This window comes from Abramis brama, assembly GCF_963993115.1.
Source record: "Abramis brama genome assembly, chromosome: 25".
Taxonomy (NCBI): Eukaryota; Metazoa; Chordata; class Actinopteri; order Cypriniformes; family Leuciscidae; genus Abramis; species Abramis brama.
This window is the reverse complement of record NC_139987.1, coordinates 25,686,044-25,705,125: the sequence shown is the minus strand read 5'-3', so window position 1 is coordinate 25,705,125 and position 19,082 is coordinate 25,686,044. Positions and strand designations below refer to the sequence as shown.

The 19,082-nt window shown below is 35.6% G+C and overlaps 1 protein-coding gene across 2 annotated transcripts in view; it reads left to right on the top strand.

Annotated features, from left to right (window-relative positions):
• Positions 1–17,392, top strand: part of pi4kaa (phosphatidylinositol 4-kinase, catalytic, alpha a) — a 37,954-nt gene extending 20,562 nt beyond the window's left edge. The window contains exons 34-55 of one of the 2 annotated variants that reach the window (XM_084103751.1): positions 1,209–1,360; positions 2,310–2,417; positions 2,594–2,721; positions 4,119–4,277; positions 4,800–4,879; positions 4,961–5,160; positions 5,928–6,018; positions 6,107–6,274; positions 7,200–7,253; positions 7,369–7,489; positions 9,037–9,166; positions 10,418–10,488; positions 10,598–10,670; positions 10,790–10,860; positions 10,940–11,049; positions 12,034–12,138; positions 12,230–12,355; positions 12,700–12,820; positions 14,466–14,625; positions 15,706–15,795; positions 15,886–15,969; positions 16,774–17,392. In XM_084103751.1, the coding sequence (XP_083959877.1) occupies positions 1,209–1,360; positions 2,310–2,417; positions 2,594–2,721; positions 4,119–4,277; positions 4,800–4,879; positions 4,961–5,160; positions 5,928–6,018; positions 6,107–6,274; positions 7,200–7,253; positions 7,369–7,489; positions 9,037–9,166; positions 10,418–10,488; positions 10,598–10,670; positions 10,790–10,860; positions 10,940–11,049; positions 12,034–12,138; positions 12,230–12,355; positions 12,700–12,820; positions 14,466–14,625; positions 15,706–15,795; positions 15,886–15,969; positions 16,774–16,825 (2,454 nt within the window). In that variant the 3' untranslated portion in view covers positions 16,826–17,392. Of the gene's footprint in view, positions 1–1,208; positions 1,361–2,309; positions 2,418–2,593; positions 2,815–4,118; positions 4,278–4,799; positions 4,880–4,960; positions 5,161–5,927; positions 6,019–6,106; positions 6,275–7,199; positions 7,254–7,368; positions 7,490–9,036; positions 9,167–10,417; positions 10,489–10,597; positions 10,671–10,789; positions 10,861–10,939; positions 11,050–12,033; positions 12,139–12,229; positions 12,356–12,699; positions 12,821–14,465; positions 14,626–15,705; positions 15,796–15,885; positions 15,970–16,773 lie in introns of both variants that reach the window. The other variant, XM_084103750.1, reaches the window with a different exon arrangement.
• The last annotated feature ends 1,690 nt before the right edge of the window (positions 17,393–19,082 follow it).

Sequence of the window (19,082 nt, the reverse complement as noted above, 5' to 3'; positions counted from 1 at the left end):
TTGCCGTTAATTAACTTGTGTAAGAATCAAAAAGGCGATTAAAGCTGTCAAAACTGCATGCATGTATTTGTTATACTATGCGTCACATGTGTCTGGATTAAATTATTCTGCAATGTGAGATCACAATATAAGGCACAAACTGATATGTAATATTTTAATGTCCAAATAAATGTGAGCACTGTGCATTTGTACTATAAGATATGCATTAATTTTGCGTTAATTTGTTAATTTGTAAAAATTTGTAATTTGTTCATTTTACATTATGTGCTGTTGACTTCCGCCTTGTTCACATTCTTGCACATGGGGATTCAAAAGAGAACTTTTGTTTTCCTTTTTAATTTAGGTATGATAGAACTGTTGCAATTATTTATTTTGACAACTAATATAGAAAGTTAAACTTTTTTGACAAACTCAGAATTGGTTGAAGAGTTCATTGATTATAAAAAACACATTGAAGGTTGAATAATCTTTGGACTACAGTATTTATCTGCATGCTATCTCATCCATGAAGATGCAACAATGTAGAGCAAGCAAGTTGAACTTTAGCTATAGTGTGTGCCCTTTTATTACTATTTAATTAATTTTAATATGAGGTGGTGGGTAATAATAAAAAAAATATAAAATTCACTCAGTATTCCATGATTCCTAATTCACTACTAACTCAATTACAATTAAGTACAAATTAACTTTATTCAGTTGTGTAGGCACTAAAACAGTCCAGTACATTATATTCAAATTATTTTTTATCAAAAAATAATTAAGATTTCTGTGCCACCCCAAACTGGTTGCTGGCCCTTGCCTGGCCACCCCTATGAAAAAATCCTGGCTCCGCCACTGAGACCAGGCTGGCATTATTCAAATTTGTTACAAACCTACATATGTTTGTATGTATGTATTTTGCTGACGATTCGTTTCAGCAGTTTAGAATCGATTCTTTCTTTTAGGAGACAATAACTTTATTTGTCTTGCACTTTGCAGACCTTTTACATTTACAAATAGCTATACTGCACACTGCATGAAAGGTCATATTCGAAAAAGCATGATAGGGCAACTTTAAGGAGGCAATAACATGAGAAGTGCTAGCAAAACATTCTCCAGAATAGTACATACAAGCTATAACAGGGATGGGTCAAAAAAAAAGTGGAAGCATAGAAGCATAAATAGCATTTATTTAATCAAGTTAATTGTCTTTTTTCCTATTTGTATAGTTTCTGGTCCAGCGTTTTGAGATCGCCAAGTACAGCAGTGCGGATCAGGTGGAGATTTTCGGCAGTCTTTTGCAGAGGTCTATCTCTCTCAATGTTGGTGGCCCAAAAAGCAGCTTGAACCGCCATGTGGCGGCCATTGGACCTCGCTTCAGGTTAGCAAGAAGATGAAAAAATGATTGGAGTATACTATTAAATACTATTTCAGTCTTCCTACTTTGTTTAATTCAGTGTGTTCTTTGCCTTTTCTTTGTAATTATTTGTGAAATTTACTAGCAATTTCTGACTGAAAATCCTACACCATTTTTTCATTGTATTTCATTATTTACACCGTTTTTTTTGTAGTTTGTAGTAAAAAAAACTTAAAAACAAGCTCGGACTTGCCCTCCTGCATTCTGACATAGTGACCAATAAAAAAATCAACCAGTTGAAATTTGCTATATATATTATATTGCTTTATGTGAGTGTACTGTATGTATGCAATAAAAGTATACTATATATACAATATATTATATATTGAGCTGTGCGATAAGTTTACATTTTAACATGTGAATTTACACAGTTCTCAGAACCCCAATAAAAAATAAGTATGCTAAAACATTTTTTAAATGTATTTAAGTTTTTCCAAGTAATTATTCCAGTAAACAGTCATTTATAAGAAATATTCAAGTAAGCAGTCATTTTTAACATAATTACATAATTAAATGTAAAATAGTACTTTACAATATTGTAATTATTCATCTAATTAACTTTTATTTGTTATATTATAATAAATGTATTTGTTGGCGGCCCAAAATTCTGCCAGAGCCGGCACATCGAGTCACTTCAGGTCAGCTAGAAGACTACACTAACACTGTATAAAATTATTGTATAAAGAGTAAGTTTTGCAAGAAAATACTTAATTTCACATTTAATTCAATGTGCTCCCTTGATGTTTCTTTGTAATTAATTATTGTCAAATTTACTAGCGATTTCTAGTAATTAGTAAGTAAATCCTACACCATTTTTTTTCAGTGTAGTTCATTACATTTACACTTTTTTGTTGTTGTTGTAGTTAACATAAAATAAAAAAAAGAAGGTTTTTCAACATTTCTCTGCACTTAGGCTGTTGACGCTCGGTCTGGCCCTCCTGCATTCTGACGTAGTGACCAACTCCACCATCCGTAACGTCCTGCGGGAAAAGATTTACTCCACCGCCTTTGATTATTTCAGGTATTGGAAAGAAAATATTGGAGCTTTTGATATGGTAAATGCTTCCCGAACCAGAGCTGCTGGAAAAGTTATTGATCTCTGTTGAGCTAATAAACATTTATTTATTTGTCTGCTTGTGTTCTTCTTTAGTAAATGGATTGAATTCTAATTATATCTCTTATTTATTTATTTTACAGCGTCGCATCGAAGTTCCCCACGCAGGGAGACAAACGTCTGCGCGAGGACATCAGCATAATGATCCGCTTCTACGCCAGCATCCTCTCCGATAAGAAGTACCTAGCTGCTAGTCAGCTCGTGCCACCTGGTGAGCTTGGCTCCAATCCCCCTCAAAGCTCCCTATCTGCTGGGATTTTCGGATCGCTTATCGTTTCCAGCACTTCTCCGCTATCGATATTAAGTAAGCCTCTCTTGCTACAACTGTGCAACTACAGTGCAGCAGGAGCTTGTTTATGAGGTTCAAATTTGCATGCCTGCAAATTTGAAACCAATACTAAAAATGCACGGCAATCATCCGGGCGGCCAAATTTATCAATTTGTTTGCCAAGCGCAAATTGACAAATGCATCCGTCCCGTATACACCCCCCCCCCTCCCTTACCGCCACCACCCTTCTCTATCCATCGTAGAAAACATGATCTCATCAGAACATTAGCGCTTTCATGTAAAATGCATGATCATTTCAATACCAGAGAACTAATTGAGACTTCATTCGTCCCTTAAAGCCTCTCCATCGCGTGATGTGCTACATCGCCAGACATCACCACAAATCAGTTGCTTCGCTTGGTATTTACTCGTCGAATGTATAACTTGCAGGCTTCACTTCCTCGAAATGCTGTTGTTAATAATTCATTAAAGAAAATGGAAATAGGAGAGGAGAAAAAGTGCTGGAATGATGGAACAACCAAATAGTAAAAGGGAAAGAAAGTTGAAATGGGGTAAAATAATTAAATTAATTTACAAATCATTTTAAGGGTGAATTTCAAAGAACCTGTCAAGAACATGTCCAGGTCATATTTCATCTCTAAATTAGAAGAAATGAATATGAAATCTATTTTAGGGCCATTTTTGCAGTGATTTTTTTTGTTGACAATTATGCACATTTTCCCAAAACAAAACTATCACACAAAAATTATATTATATTATATAGTGCACTCATTTTTCCCCCATCAAACTATTTTACACAAAGAAATTGTGCTTAAAATATGTATTTAAAAAGTATTTTAAATATGTGTAAAATCGTTTCCAGTTAAATGAGTCTGAAATGATTGTCATTGCAATATCGTCACCTTCCTAAAATAATTGCCCAAGTCATTTGATCATCAAAATGACTTGGGCAATTATTTTAGGAAGGTGACGATATGTAAATGAAAATCTAATGAGATTCATCACTGAAAGAATAATTGGAATTACAAATAAACTCAAAAGAAAAACATTTGAGTGCATTGAAGTAATGAGAATTTGGGGAAATGTGCTTTAATGTTTAAAAAAAAAATGTCACTATGCAACTAAAATATGAATGATAAATTGGCCTCATTTTCTTTATGCTAAATATAATAACTTTTTTTATTTCTTGTGATTTTAGTGAGAAATATGACCCGCACACGCTCTTCATGAGATTCACCCTTAATAGTTTAGGTGTTTGGTACCAGAAAGGAGAGTAAAATTCTACAAAATCCTTGGCTTGATGACGTTTTCTTTCACAGACAACCAGGATCCGTCCCTGAACAGTTTGTCGGTGATGAACGCCACTGATCCCAGGAATAACATGGACATGGCTGTGGGTTCCCGGCAGCAGAGCGCTCAGGGCTGGATTAACACCTACCCCCTGTCCAGCGGGATGTCCACCACCTCTAAGAAATCAGGTATCGCTCATCCAGATTCGTTTTAATAGTTTAATCTGCTTAGCCAGTGTCTACCTGCTAATGCTATGATCTCCCTGATTGTTAAGAGTCAGCAGGACACTTAGATGAGCAATAAGTGCTTCCTGAGCTACTGGAAACGAAGTGGTCATTGTTTCACTGATTACTCTCTTTACTACTCTTTATTTATTTTTAGCATCATGCATTATGAACATTGCATTTTAAAGAGTCTTTTGGTTTCCGTAAGATCCGTAAGACTTTTATTTTCAGAACACAAATGAAGATATTTTTGATGAAATCTGAGGGATTTCTGTCCTTCCATTGACAGCTAAGCAACTACCACTTTGACGCTTCAAAAAGTTCATAAAGAGATCGCAAAACTAATCCATATGAATATATGAGCGGTTTAGTCGAAATTTTCTGAAGAGACACAATCGCTTTATATGATGAACAGATTGAATTTAGCCATTTATTCAGCTCTCTCATACTCTCTCTCATGTCTTCTCTTGTTTCCTTTCACTATAGGCATGTCCAAAAAGAGCAACAGAGGCACCCAGTTGCACAAGTACTACATGAAACGGAGGACGTTGCTGTTGGCCTTACTGGTATGAGACGCCTTTTCCCCAACCTGATTTCGTCATCAGTTCCTCATAAACAAATCTTGAGCGTCTCTGCTTTCTCAACAGGCCAGTGAGATCGAGCGACTGACCACTTGGTACAACCCGCTATCAACGCAGGAGCTGGCCATCGCCACCGAGCAATCGGTAGAAACCAGCATCTCTAACTGGAGATCCAAATACATCAACCTGAGTGAGAAACAATGGAAGGACAATGTCAATTTGGCCTGGAGTATCGCTCCGTACCTGGCCATGCAGCTTCCAGCCAGGTACACCAACAACAACACTATTAGCTCTGTGCCAAACTCTAGTGAGCCGTCTACCCAGACTGCATTTTAAGGCATCTTGGTGTTGATCTTCTCTTTTAAGTCATTTTGACCAACTGTAGCAATGTTTCAGGCATGCATCCTTTGTGCAAAATACCATCCCAGAATATACTGTGTCGAATTCAGATGGAAACAATTATTTTAAATGGCAGAATGAATGAAACCTATTTTTAATGACAGTAATGCACATCGTTCCAAAACTATATTATATTATATTATATTATATTATATTATATTATATTATATTATATTATATTATTATAATTTATATTATATTATATTATTAAAAAGTTCACTCACACTTTTACACATAAAGAAATGTTTGCGTATCAATTGCCAAATAAAATCTGGAATGATTTGAAGGATTTGCAATATGATTGTTATTGAAAATCTAATGAGAATCATCAGTTAAAGAATATTGAGAATTACAAATAAAAAAAACAAAAGTGTCAGTGTCATTTTAAATGAATGTATATTCATATACACTTTACAGTATGTACATAATTCATCCAATACTGAATATTGTTGCTTACAATAGCTCTGCGTCGCCTAATTAAAAATGGATTAGGTCTATATTATTTGTGTGTTTACTAATGCACTTTTGTATTGCAAAATGAGGTTTCTTTTCAGTTCAGGAAGCTGCCTAGACGGTTTTGTTACAGAGCTCATGTTTCGATGTCAACGTATGACCTCTTTTCATGCTTTTGTAGGTTCAAAAACGCAGATGCCATCGTGGCTGAAGTGACCCGTCTGGTTCGACTGGATCCTGGTGCTGTTAGCGATGTGCCGGAGGCAGTGAAGGTTAGAGCTGCCATTCTGCCACAACAAGACATGAACCGCCAGTGTGTTAAAAATCACTCTCAATGTGAGGCATGTGTTTTCTTCATAGTTCCTGGTGACGTGGCACACCATTGATGCTGATTCTCCAGAACTGAGCCACATTCTGTGCTGGGCTCCTGCGGATCCTCCCACCGGCCTCTCGTACTTCTCAAGCATGTACCCTCCTCATCCGCTCACCGCTCAGTATGGAGTCAAAGTCCTTCGCTCCTTCCCTCCTGTAGGTACCAGCAGGGCGGCGCTAGAGCAATGGTTCTCAACCTCTTCAAGGCTGACTCTAATGCAATATTGAAGATATTTCTGGTCTTCTGCTGTTATGACAAAGCTGCTCGTATTTTATTAACGTAAACTATGAGTGGCAGTTTAAATTAGTTTAATTTAATAATATAATATTAATATAATTATATTTTTGTTTAAATATTTAAGTAAATATTATAAAATTGTAAATATGTATATATTTTTTACCAATTAATTTTCATGACTTTTCTAGTGATTTGTGATTACAGGGTTTTTTAAACTCACAAATAGAAGTTTCTATCTAATACAATATTTTAAAACTTCACATAACTAGAAAAATGTATATTCATTAAAACAATTTACTTGATTTTTATTTATTTAATAATTTTAATATTCATTCCCATGACTTTTCCAGTAGAAATCACACTTTTAAAATTGTATTATCATTATTATTAGAAATTAATACTTTTATTCAGCATGGATGCATTCAACTGATCAAAAGTGTTTTAGTATTTTACATTTCGCTCAACTAGGTTTGGATGACAAAGAAAGAGTTGACCGATATCACATAAAACAACCTGAACTAATAAACAAAGTGACCCCAGTTATTATGCTCAGCAATTTATTTTTGCTCTCTATCAATAACAGTATAATTATTTGATAGCTTTGCTTTAGCTACAGTTTCCATTGATGTAATTAGACCCCTTTGATCATTGTAAAAATGAGACACTCTTGTCTTTCCAAACCCGTATGACTCTTTTGTGGAGAACAAAAGGAGATGTTTTAAAGGGTGTTCATGCTTTAAACGCCACAAACGTGTCATAAATGTGGTCCTTATGTTTCTTTTAGTGAGGAACAGATTGTAATTTTCTCCATTATGTTTTTGTGATCTTGCATTTCTCTTACAGGACGCCATTTTGTTTTACATTCCTCAAATCGTTCAAGCGCTGCGGTATGACAAGGTGAGAAAGAGTGAACTGTGACCTTTCCTGAGCTACCTCTGCCTTTTGTTAACAAAAGCAGTCATTTCATTCACCCCTGGGCTGTTATTAACATCTTACCTGCCATTTTTGACAGATGGGCTACGTGCGCGAGTACATCCTGTGGGCCGCGCAGAAGTCCCAGCTCCTCGCTCATCAGTTCATATGGAACATGAAGACCAACATCTATCTGGACGAGGAAGGCCATCACAAAGACCGTGCGTAACCTGTTCAGTCTGAATGTGTCCATTATTAGCCAGATTAATCCAAATGTACATACACTACCATTCAAAAGTCTGAAAAGCATCTGAGCATGACCTTTGCATTAGCCAATCAGAAACTGGGAGGCGGCTCTCTGCCTGTCAGTCATTTTTCACGTTCACATGGCAACAAAATACCTGTCAGTATTAAATATTTATAGCAGTACATTAGGTTTAGAATGCCATAAGATGTTAGGGTCTAAGGGTGCTTGTTTGGTTCTATTAAAAGGAACTCTAGTTGATCTGTTAGTGCGGTTCATTTGAATAAGTGTGAACGCTGCCATCCAAACCCTGATGCGCACCAAGCAAGTGGACCGAGACCCACATTTCCAAACAAACTCTGGTGCGGTTCGACTGAAATATGAACGTAACACGAACCAAATACATTTAAATGAACCAAAAACAGGACATGTCACAAGCTGCAGCCCTAAAAAGGACAGAATGCTCAAGCATACCTGGTTCCTCTTCACATGATCTACAGTTCGGTACATGTGTCAGAGCTGCTTCTCCTTTTAGTAGATCTTTGTTTGTGTGCAACAGAGGAACTCATGCTGCTGTTTTGACTCTTTTACACATTATTTAAGCTCTTTATGAGTTCTCATCTAGTAAAAATAGCATTATATGTGCACACATACAGCGAGCGCATTTAGCCCACACACAGCGTGGCTTCGGATCTTTAGGCCCAGTGTTAAAAATGACTGTAGCCGCGTTTCCATTATCCTTCAAATTGCGCAAATTGCGAATTGAAAATACGCCCAATGGAAACACGTCAATTTCGCAAAAACTCGCATTTATCGCAAAAAAGTTTTTACGCACGCATGAGGAGGTTTTTCAGGCACTCCGAAAAAGAAATATTTCGCAAAAACTGCAATGGAAACAGTTTTTGCGCATTTCCAGGTCACCTGACGTAGATGATGCGGTGTATTTGGACAGAATATGAGACAGAGCTCTTTATTAAATTCATATAAGACAAAAGAATTACAGGAATAATGGATTCTAAACCACAAATAAATGCCACAATCAAGACCTCGCAGCAGAAATGAGGGAGAAACACCCAGAAACACCTCATATGTGCCGCTCACAAGTATAATAAGGGTCGTTCCTTACCATTAATGCTTTGAAAACACACATACATCTCCTTCGATTAATAGTAATGGCCAGTGTAGTGGCTGGGATTAGTACATAAACCTACCAACGTCCGTTACCATGGTTTTTGGAATGATTTTACTTATCGCGAGAGGAAAAAATTAAGTTTTAGTCGCATTACTTCAGTTAGTGGAAACGCCGTCATTTCAAAATAGTTTTTTGTCGACATTTAGAAAAAAAATCGCAAAAGTTTTGCGCAAATCTGTAATGGAAACGCGCCTAGTGTGAACGCTAAGTGAACCAGGACTTACGTTTTTGAACCAAAAGAACCAAGAGAACCGAACTGCAAGTGTGAACACATGCTAAGATATACAGGTTGATGTGTATTCATTGAGTGCTGGGTTTGTGTTGTGGTGCAGCGGACATCGGTGAGCTTCTGGAGCAGATGGTGGAGGAGATGACACACTCTCTGTCGGGCCCCGCTAAAGACTTCTACCAGCGCGAGTTTGACTTCTTCAACAAGATCACCAACGTCTCTGCCATTATCAAGTACGCTCACCACATATGAACTGTCACACTACTGCCTCCATCTAACTAACTCCATCTGCTATCATGTATTCACTGATTTCAGCATGGTGCATTATGGGTTGTGTTATACCTAAAGGATGCATACGATGATGCCTTAAAATTAAAATCAGTTTGTGAGTTGATGAAAAACGAATAATTAATTGGACCATAAAAATATCAAATAAAAATTTGAATTTCTAAAATAAAAACAATTTAAATGAAACACTAAAAAAATGATATGCATGTCAGCACAAAAGAATGCAAATGTGTTGTTAAATTCTTGAAATATTAACTTAAAATCAAAGGGAGTACTTCAAAGTCAGTGTTTTACTTATTATTTTGGCAGCACTTATATTTAACAGACCTGTTTTGCATGTACTTATTGTTGTAATGACAATAATTGGGTGTAATAACTAGGTACAAACCCTGTACCTTCCCCTGACTTTAACCCATGTAGTTACCTTATATTACCCAGTACTTTTGTGGACAAGTACTCTGTGAGTACATGGAAAGATCACATACTGTAAAATAAAGTGCATACACTACAATTTTACAATTAGCTCAAAGAGGTTTAGATGATTAAAAAAAATTGGTTGCATTTTATTTTACAGTACGTGCACTTACCTGTTCTTACAGTGTTCTTACCTAAGAACGTACTGGGTAATATAAGGTAACTACATGGGTTAAGGTTAGGTTTAGGGGTAGGTTCATGGTTAGTGCCTAGTTATTACATAGTTATTGCAATTACTATAATAAGTACATAGTATGTAACAGGACTGTAAAATAAAGTGCTACCAAAAAATTGTGAATCCTTGTTATAGGATTATATGAATTTGCTGTTTGAAAGAGCTTTTACATATAAAATATGCTTATAATGCCTAAAAATGTTGTCTGTGAAAATGTTGTTATTTTCCAAGCCTGTTGCAAATCATGATTGCAGACAGGTCAATATCATGGGAATTGGGAAATATCACTTCAAATGCCAATTGCTGATTGGTTGTCAATGTTTTTATCATTCATCAGCTGGAAAAAATCATTCTGAAAGTGATTCCAACGGCATCGATCCTCTGTGTCAACTCTTTTATATTTAGACAATTTTTTACAATTATTTCTTTATCGTTATTGTCCTTGTTTTGAATGGGCCTTAATTTAAAATAGGCATAATTTTCTTTATGCAAAATATGCCTATAAGAATAATGCACTGTGTGTAAGAATGCTGTTCTTGTTTTCCAGGCCTGTTCCAAAAGGAGATGAGAGGAAGAGAGCGTGTCTGAAGGCGCTGTCAGAAATCAAAGTTCAGCCAGGTCATTTTACAATATATCTGAATAGTTACTTGTGATAAGAGTAATTGCTCTTATATTACTTCAGTATTTTTCATTGATCTGTTCATAACTTCTCTAACACTGTTATCAGGATGCTATTTGCCAAGCAATCCAGAAGCCATCGTCCTCGATATCGACTACAAGTCAGGAACACCTATGCAGAGGTATCACAGCTCACACACACTCTTTTTCTTTTGTTCACATGCTATCTCCAGTATTGACAACATGTGTTTACATTGCACATGTGATTTATGAGGTCATTAACATTAGCTTGTTTTTACAGTGCTGCCAAAGCCCCGTATCTGGCAAAATTCAAAGTTAAGAGGTGTGGAGTTAGCGAGCTTGAAAAAGAGGGTGAGTTACACATGCATTGATGGTAATGTATATTCAGTTTCTGCATTATCCTCCTGAGCGGCCCATTGTCTGTCTGCAGGTCTGCGCTGCCCGTCAGACTCTCCGGATGAAGGTGAAGAGAGTTCAGAGATGGCTCAAAAGGTCTGCTGGCAGGCGGCCATCTTTAAAGTGGGCGATGATTGCAGACAGGTCAGTATCATGGGAAACATGCATTGGTTTATTTTTTTGGACAAATTTTAATGTAAATGGGTGAATCTCACGAAACCTCTGAAGTCTGTATCATATTTTACTCCAAAATAAAAAAATAAAAGAAATAATAAATTGTAGGACTATGCTGATGTTTCACATTTTCCCCTAAAAATCTCATTAGTGTATTGCAGAAAAAAAATCTGCAATTACTGTAATAATGAAAAATGTAAAAAAGTAAATATATAAATTATAAAATATGAAATAATAATAAACATTTTATATATACACTACCATTTAAAAAAAATTTTTTAAATGCAATTAATACTTTTATTCAGCAAGGATGCAACAAAATGATTAAAAGTGACAGTAAAAACATTTATAATGTTACAAAAGATTTATATTTGAAATCAATTATGTTCTTTTGAACTTTCTATTCATCATGCGGCACAACTGTTTTCAACATTGATAATAATTATAATAAATGTTTCTTGAGCAGCAAATTATCATATTAGAGTGATTTCTGAAGGATCATGTGACACTGAAGACTGGAGTAATGATGCTGAAAATTCAGCTTTGATCACAGGAATAAATTATATTTTACAATATATTCACATAGAAATATTTGAAATTCGAATAATATTTCACTATATTAATATTTTTTATTACAATTTTTGATTACATAAATGCATCATTTTGTCAAGCATAAAAGACTTCTTTCAAAAACATTAAAAAATCGTTCCGACCCCAAACTTTCGAATGGTAGTGTGTATATATTTCTATATATTACAAGGAAAAGTATCTGAATCTGAGAGAAAATGCTTAATTGTCATGATGTAATTATTAATGTATACTATGAATGCACTGTTAGTTCAAAGCATATCCAATGAATGGGGTGAAATGTGACCTGTACGGGTTTTCATGAAATTCACCCAGATAATTATTCTCCAATAAATTGATTGATTGATTTTGTTTCTCTTGAATCAGGACATGCTCGCTCTTCAGATCATCGGCCTCTTCAAGAACATCTTTCAGCTCGTGGGTTTGGACCTGTTTGTGTTCCCGTACAGAGTGGTGGCCACCGCTCCTGGAGTGAGTGACCCTTGACCCCTTCCTGTGAGACCCCATGTTGCTATCCTGCTGAAGTTCTGCTCACCTGGACTCCCTGTTTGATTCTTTTCAGTGTGGCGTGATCGAATGCATTCCCGACTGCAAGTCCCGTGATCAGCTCGGCCGGCAGACCGACTTCGGCATGTACGACTACTTCAGAAACCAGTACGGGGACGAGTCCACGCTGGCCTACCAGAAGGTGACATCCATTTGCTTCAGGAAATGTCATAGATTCATATTTTATTTTGTCTGTATAACCATCCTTCCAGATATATATATACATATACAAGTGCACAGCTATGAATCTGCACCATCATATAGACCTCAAATCAATTTAAACCAAGAAATATGACTTTTTGTGTGTTTATCAAAAGTGTGTGAACAACATGAACATCTGATGTGCATGAAAAACCCACACTTGAGAGAATAGAAAATGATAAACATGCTTTGCTTCCGGTTTTGCTCAAGCTAATGTGTTTTTATTAAGTTGCTTATGCATCTGATCATTTTTAATGCATCTTTTCTCGCTTCTCTCTTTTAAAGGCTCGATATAACTTCATCCGCAGTATGGCCGCGTACAGTCTGCTGCTCTTCCTGTTACAAATCAAAGACAGACACAACGGCAACATCATGCTAGACAGCAAAGGCCATCTTATCCACATCGGTCAGTCGGGTTAAACCACACTAGCAATTTTGTAGCATTTTAATTTCCCCACAAATTCCACTTATAATGTTAGTGATTGTTTCTTGCACCATCATTTGACTCTTGTCCTCTCCATCTTTTACCATTATATTCAAAGTCAAACAGACTGTTTTTGCTACTGTTAGATGCTGTTTATACATCGTGCAAGTAGTGGCAGATACTATTTGCACCTCAGTGTTTTGTTGTACATTATAAAACAGTATGCAATAATAACAAATTATTCAGTGCATGTGATTATAGTTATTAAAATCATAAATGGATGCCACCTTATTGAGACATTACTTGTCCCTGTCCCTCTCCCACACCTAGCCCTAACACTACCTGATAAACACGTTATTCTCTCTATTAAATACCCATTAGGCACTTTACTTCCACTTTTTGAATATTTTCTTAATTTTTATTTAAAATAAACTCCTCTCCTAGCTGATATGCGATGGGAAAAGGGAGAAGAGCAAGTTTAGTAAAAGGCGGATTTAAACTCGGGTCAAAAGCTAATGCCGCCTGGCTTATTCTTGTTACAAGTGGGATTTCTTTTGTAGTTTTGTCAGGCTCAATAGACAATGGTGGGCGGATTTAGTGTAAATAACCTCTGCCAACAAGGTGTAAACAGACACTCACTCCGTCAAGATATGTATATGACCTCTTATGATTGGCTAACTAGCCTACCAGTGTTAGTTAAGTATTATTTATTTTCTAATATAGTCTTTTAAAGTATTAATATTTTGAATTGTATTTTTTATATTTACACTGCCGTTCAAAAGGTTTAGATCAGTACAATTAATTTTTTTTTTTTTTATTAAGTCTCTTTCTGCTCACCAAGACTTAATTTATTTGATCAAAATACAGTAAAAACATTAATATTGTGAAATATTTTTACTATTTAAAATAACTGTTTTCTATGTGAATATATAGTAAATTGTAATTTATTCCTGTGATCAAAGCTGAATTTTCAGCATCATTACTCCAGTCTTCAGTGTCACATGATCCTTCAGAAATCATTCTAATATGATGATGATTTTTTCAGGATTCTCTGATGAATAGAATGTTAAAAAGAACAACATTTATTTTAAATAGAATCTTTTGTAACATTATACATATCTTTACTGTCACTTTTGATCAATTTAATGCATTCTTGCTGAATAAAAGTATTAATTTCTTTCCCAAAAAAAAAAAATCTTTTAAACGGTTGTGTATGTTACAAAACCTTTCTATTTATATATATTGGGTATCATTTTTAATTTTTTTTAATTTTTTATTTGCTTTCATTTATTTCCAGTTTGCCATTTAGTGCCACTTACTGTTCTAATATTCTAAGTTCTAATATTTATTTTGTTTTATTTTAGCAATTAACAGAAATGTTTTTAACAGTTTGATAATATCCCTGGTAACTACTACATACTATTATTTTTTTAAAATATTATATCTATAGCACATCAAACAAAAACATTTTCATTATATAAGATCAATAATTATTCCATTTTTTATTTAATATAATTATAATCATTCCATATAATATACAAAAATAAGTACAATTATTTAATGTTTGATTTATTCAAAAATGTAAAAAACAAGATGAAATGACTGAGTTTGTGTTTTATATATGTAGACTTCGGCTTCATGTTTGAGAGTTCTCCGGGTGGGAATCTGGGCTGGGAGCCGGACATCAAGCTGACCGACGAGATGGTGATGATCATGGGCGGCAAGATGGAGGCCACACCCTTCAAATGGTTCATGGAGATGTGTGTGCGCGGATACCTGGCCGTAAGGTGAGACGGGCCGCTGTTCAATATTTCAGAATCCTCAGAGATGATAGATTAGGTCAGACGTGTTGACACTTGAGTGTGTCTTGGAAGAATTTGGGCTGCAAACCACCCGAATATTTTAAAGGGGTCCTATTCTGCATTTTTCTATGTTCATCTTTCTTAAGTGTGTAATGTTGCTGTTTGAGCATGAAAAAGGTCAGAAAGCACAATGTCCCTCCAGCGGGAGTTCTTCTATATATCAGTGTCAGTGTTTCTGAACTCCCTGAAACACCTTCATTGTAGTCTTGAGTTTCTTCCGGGAACGAACACGTCACACTATTCCTCATTTAAATAATTAATACGCAGAATAAAGGGGCGGGGCCTGGTTGAGTTAGTTAGTAGTGTGTTAAACTGGTGGTTATGGTAAGGGACGGGACATCTCCCAAATACACTCGAAGCGCTTGACCAATCACAACACACTGATCCAGCTGACCAATCAGAGCACAGTGTGCTTTTCAGAAGGAGGGGCTTCATAGAGACAAGAACTAAACAGAGCGTTACTGACAGACTGGGAAGAGACGAGCTGCAACAATGGAGAATATGAGAAAAATAATCAACATTCAAGCAGGAAAACCTGTTCTAGAGCACAAAAACAACATCAAGACTTTGAAAAAGGGCATAATAGGTCAACTTTAAAATTGCATAGGGTTTGTTTTCTATCATTAGCTGGTTTATAATTATTCGATTTTACATTTCATGCCTGTTTTTGAAATCCTTTTTATAAAATACTCTTTTTGATATTCAGTAATATTATCAATTTGACTGCACTGACACTTTTAGATGAGAACAAAACCTGACCTAAATTGAGCTGAATTATCTTTACACTATTATCTTGTGTAGAGCTGCTTCATAGCTGAAGACAATTTGTTTCATAATTGATGAACTCTGTTATTGAACTGAATCAACATTCAGCTTGTACTGAATAACGACACTATCGTCTTCTGTAGAGCTGCTTTATCATTGAATTAAACCTGCTTTGAAACAATCTGTATTGTATAAAGCGCTATAGAAATAAAGGTGACTTGTTTTAATGGTTTATCTCAGGCCGTATATGGATGCTGTCGTGTCATTGGTGACGTTGATGCTGGACACGGGGTTGCCCTGCTTCAGAGGACAGACTATCAAACTCCTGAAGTACGTTACTGAATATTAAATCATAATTTAACGCTCAAATCTGTCATTTATTCCTCTGAAACACTGATCGTCATTCATTGTGTTCGGCAGGCAAAGGTTCAACCCCAATATGAGCGAGAAGGAAGCTGCGGCCTTCATGATTAAAGTCATCGAGCGCTGCTTCCTCAGTAGCAGGTAACAAACATCACTTTTGTCACATGATATTCAAAGAAAGAGTTTAACTGTGAACATAGTAACACTCTTAGTCAACATTGGTTATTGCATTTTACCTAACATTTTTATTAATCTTTGTTAACATTAGTTCAGTGAAAAAAAACAAATGTTCATTGTTAGTTCAAGTTACAGTAGTGGCCAAAAGTGTCGTCCGGCCTTGGAAAATTGACATCTTCACCTCTTATTAAAATATTTTTGAAAAATTAGTATAGTTGTGCTTGAAGTCGATTGTTTTATTTGTGATAATAACGCAATGAAACATGACAAATTGTGTGACATAATATTTGGCCAGGCTGTCATACAAAGAAATTATGAACGCATGCAAAAACAAGAGAGAACCAATGAAATATTAATGACTGATTATGTTGTAGTCAGTATGAGCTTTTTGTTTTTCTATGCGTCTTTTTTCACAGTGGAATAAAACCAGTAGCTGTAGTTTGCCTTTCTTTCTTTTTTTGCCAAATAATTTCTCAGATAAATACTTCAACCAAGTTTAGTGTTTTGATCTTCCCACATATATAAAATATTTAAAACATATAAAATATTTTCCTCATATTTTGATGGTTTAATCAAACTTGTAGGGTCATTAAAAACAAATATCCCCTCCACACATCAGTTTAAAATGTGTTAAAATGAACATTTACTAAAATAATAAATGCTTTAGAAGAGGTATCTCTCATTTTTAGTTCATGTTAACAAATCAAACCTTATTGTAAAGTGTTACCGCAAACGTTTATATCGAAATTCTGTGTTTTTCCGATACAGGAGCAAAACCTACGACATGCTGCAATACTACCAGAACCAGATCCCGTACTGAGACCGGACTCGCACATCCGCCGTCCACCCGACTTCTCTTCACCGGCCTCAGATTGAGATCAGTAGTCACTATCAGTCTATTACAATCCTTTATGATGAGCACTTTATAGATCTGAATAATTCACCCACTCTGATTGGCTCAGATGGCAGCGTCCAGGTGTGTCACTTCCTGTCCGGCGTCCTCAGGGCCTCTCTAGTGATCCGCTGTACTCCAAAAGCTGCATGTGTGTCCTCTTATGTCCCTTTAAGGCATCTGCCGTGACGTTTTTGACATTCCATGCGTATGAATACATCCTTTAACTCTACTTGAATCTTTACTGGGTTCAGTTGCGTCACCCAGGAAGCCATTTCTAAGACTATGGCACGAATTGCACTGTAGATTGTGTGCCGTCAGCAAATGACCTGTGTTATGCAATACATCAGTGTTTGTGCGTTGTGTTTTGTCTGTACGTTGTGTTCGGCACCGCACTGCAAAAGATGATTTTGTCTCGTTTTCCCAGAAAATAATATCTAAACATTCTTCAAGCCAAATGACTCGAGACTCGTTTTATGAACATTCATTTAGTCTATGCTTAAAACAAAACACAAAATCTGCCAGTGGGGTCATAAAAAGAACTTTCTTGCTGACCCCATTGCGAGCAAAAACTTATTTTTCATAAAACAAGACTTAATATCTTGAGTCATTTTGCTTCTCAAGTGAATTCATCCTGATTTAAGAACGTTTACATATTTGTGCTGGAAAACAGGACAGAAATACTGAGTAAGAAAATAATTTCTTTGCAGTGATGAATGGGTGAATCTCACGAAACCTGTCAGGAAGAAAGTTCTAGAAATTAGAGATTTTTTAGAAAATTGTCTATTTTTTTGGACTGTTAAGTTTTTGTATTGCATTGTGACTGTGCATAGCACATTTTTAACCACAATTTTTTTTATCAATATAATGCAAAATGTCACTTATTAATATTTATGTTATGGTGGTATTTGTTGTACTGCCTTTAATTTGTGTTCATTTAAATAAAGAAAAATGTACAGTTTTTCTTTTCACTATAATACAAAAAATACTTACTGTATTTTACTGAGAATCTGGATTGAGAGAATGAGAATAAAAAAATAAAAAACTAGTACACTGTCTGAATGCATTACAGAGAATAAGAAGAATAATGCAATTAATACAAATAATAATAAAAAAATATGCAAAATATCTTAATGCTCCTGAAAATAGGCCTTTCTTTATGCGAAATATCAATACGATTTCCGGGTGAAATCTTGCTGTTTTCGTGAGATTCACTCAGAGATGTTGTTTGTGCGTTTACTCCTAACAGGGATCTTCAACCCAAAAAGAAAATGTAGTTTACTGACCTTACAGAATATCTGGTGATCATTATAATGTGTGTCATTTGGCATGTACTTTTCTTAAAAAAAAAAAAGATCTAATTTCATAGTGGTTTAAATAGGGAACCGCGAGTGTTCTGTTCATTTCGTCGATGAAAGATTTGCTGTATAGTTGCTATTCCTCATATGCTGTCGTAGTTTTCTACTCGCCGTCAGTGAATAGATATAAAATAATCTCTACACGTTAGAGACGAAAGCTTTAGTCCTCTGAATACTTTAAGTTTAACATTACTCAAAGATAAGAGCTTATTTTAGCTGTTTAGCAACTATAGATTCTAGAAGCTATACTCAAGTTCATCTGTATGTATATATATATATATATGTGCGTCTGATATTTGTGACAATAAGAAATATGCCAGGAAAGACTTGATTTCTGTGTATGTTAAAGTTTCATCTGTTTAATTGATTTGCATCACCATTGACAATCATGTTGCTTGTTGAATCGTGTCCTGTGTTCATGCATTTACAGTTCAGTCATGAAATATTCACGTTTGAGAGAACATGCTGGGAACGTTTCTTAACCTCACGAAGAGCCGTCGCTACTGATATACGCCGTTTGTCCACGTTTGCACTTTTAACATTTCATTGCTGTCAGTGTAATCAATCAAATGTATTTGTGAAGAGAAATGGACCTGAAATGACCTATTAAAATATAAACACTTGGACAAAAATGTTCTCCTTGATTGCGTTCCATTATTCATCGTAGACACTCGAACCTGATCCGTCTCTTCTGTGTGTGTTACACCTCGAGGACGCTTTAGATGCTATGATGAAGACATTAATATTGAATTGCTTGCTTAGCCGACCGCAGAACTGCTGAGCTAATCCTGCTAAGAGTGACCATCACTTTTATGAAGCTTACACAC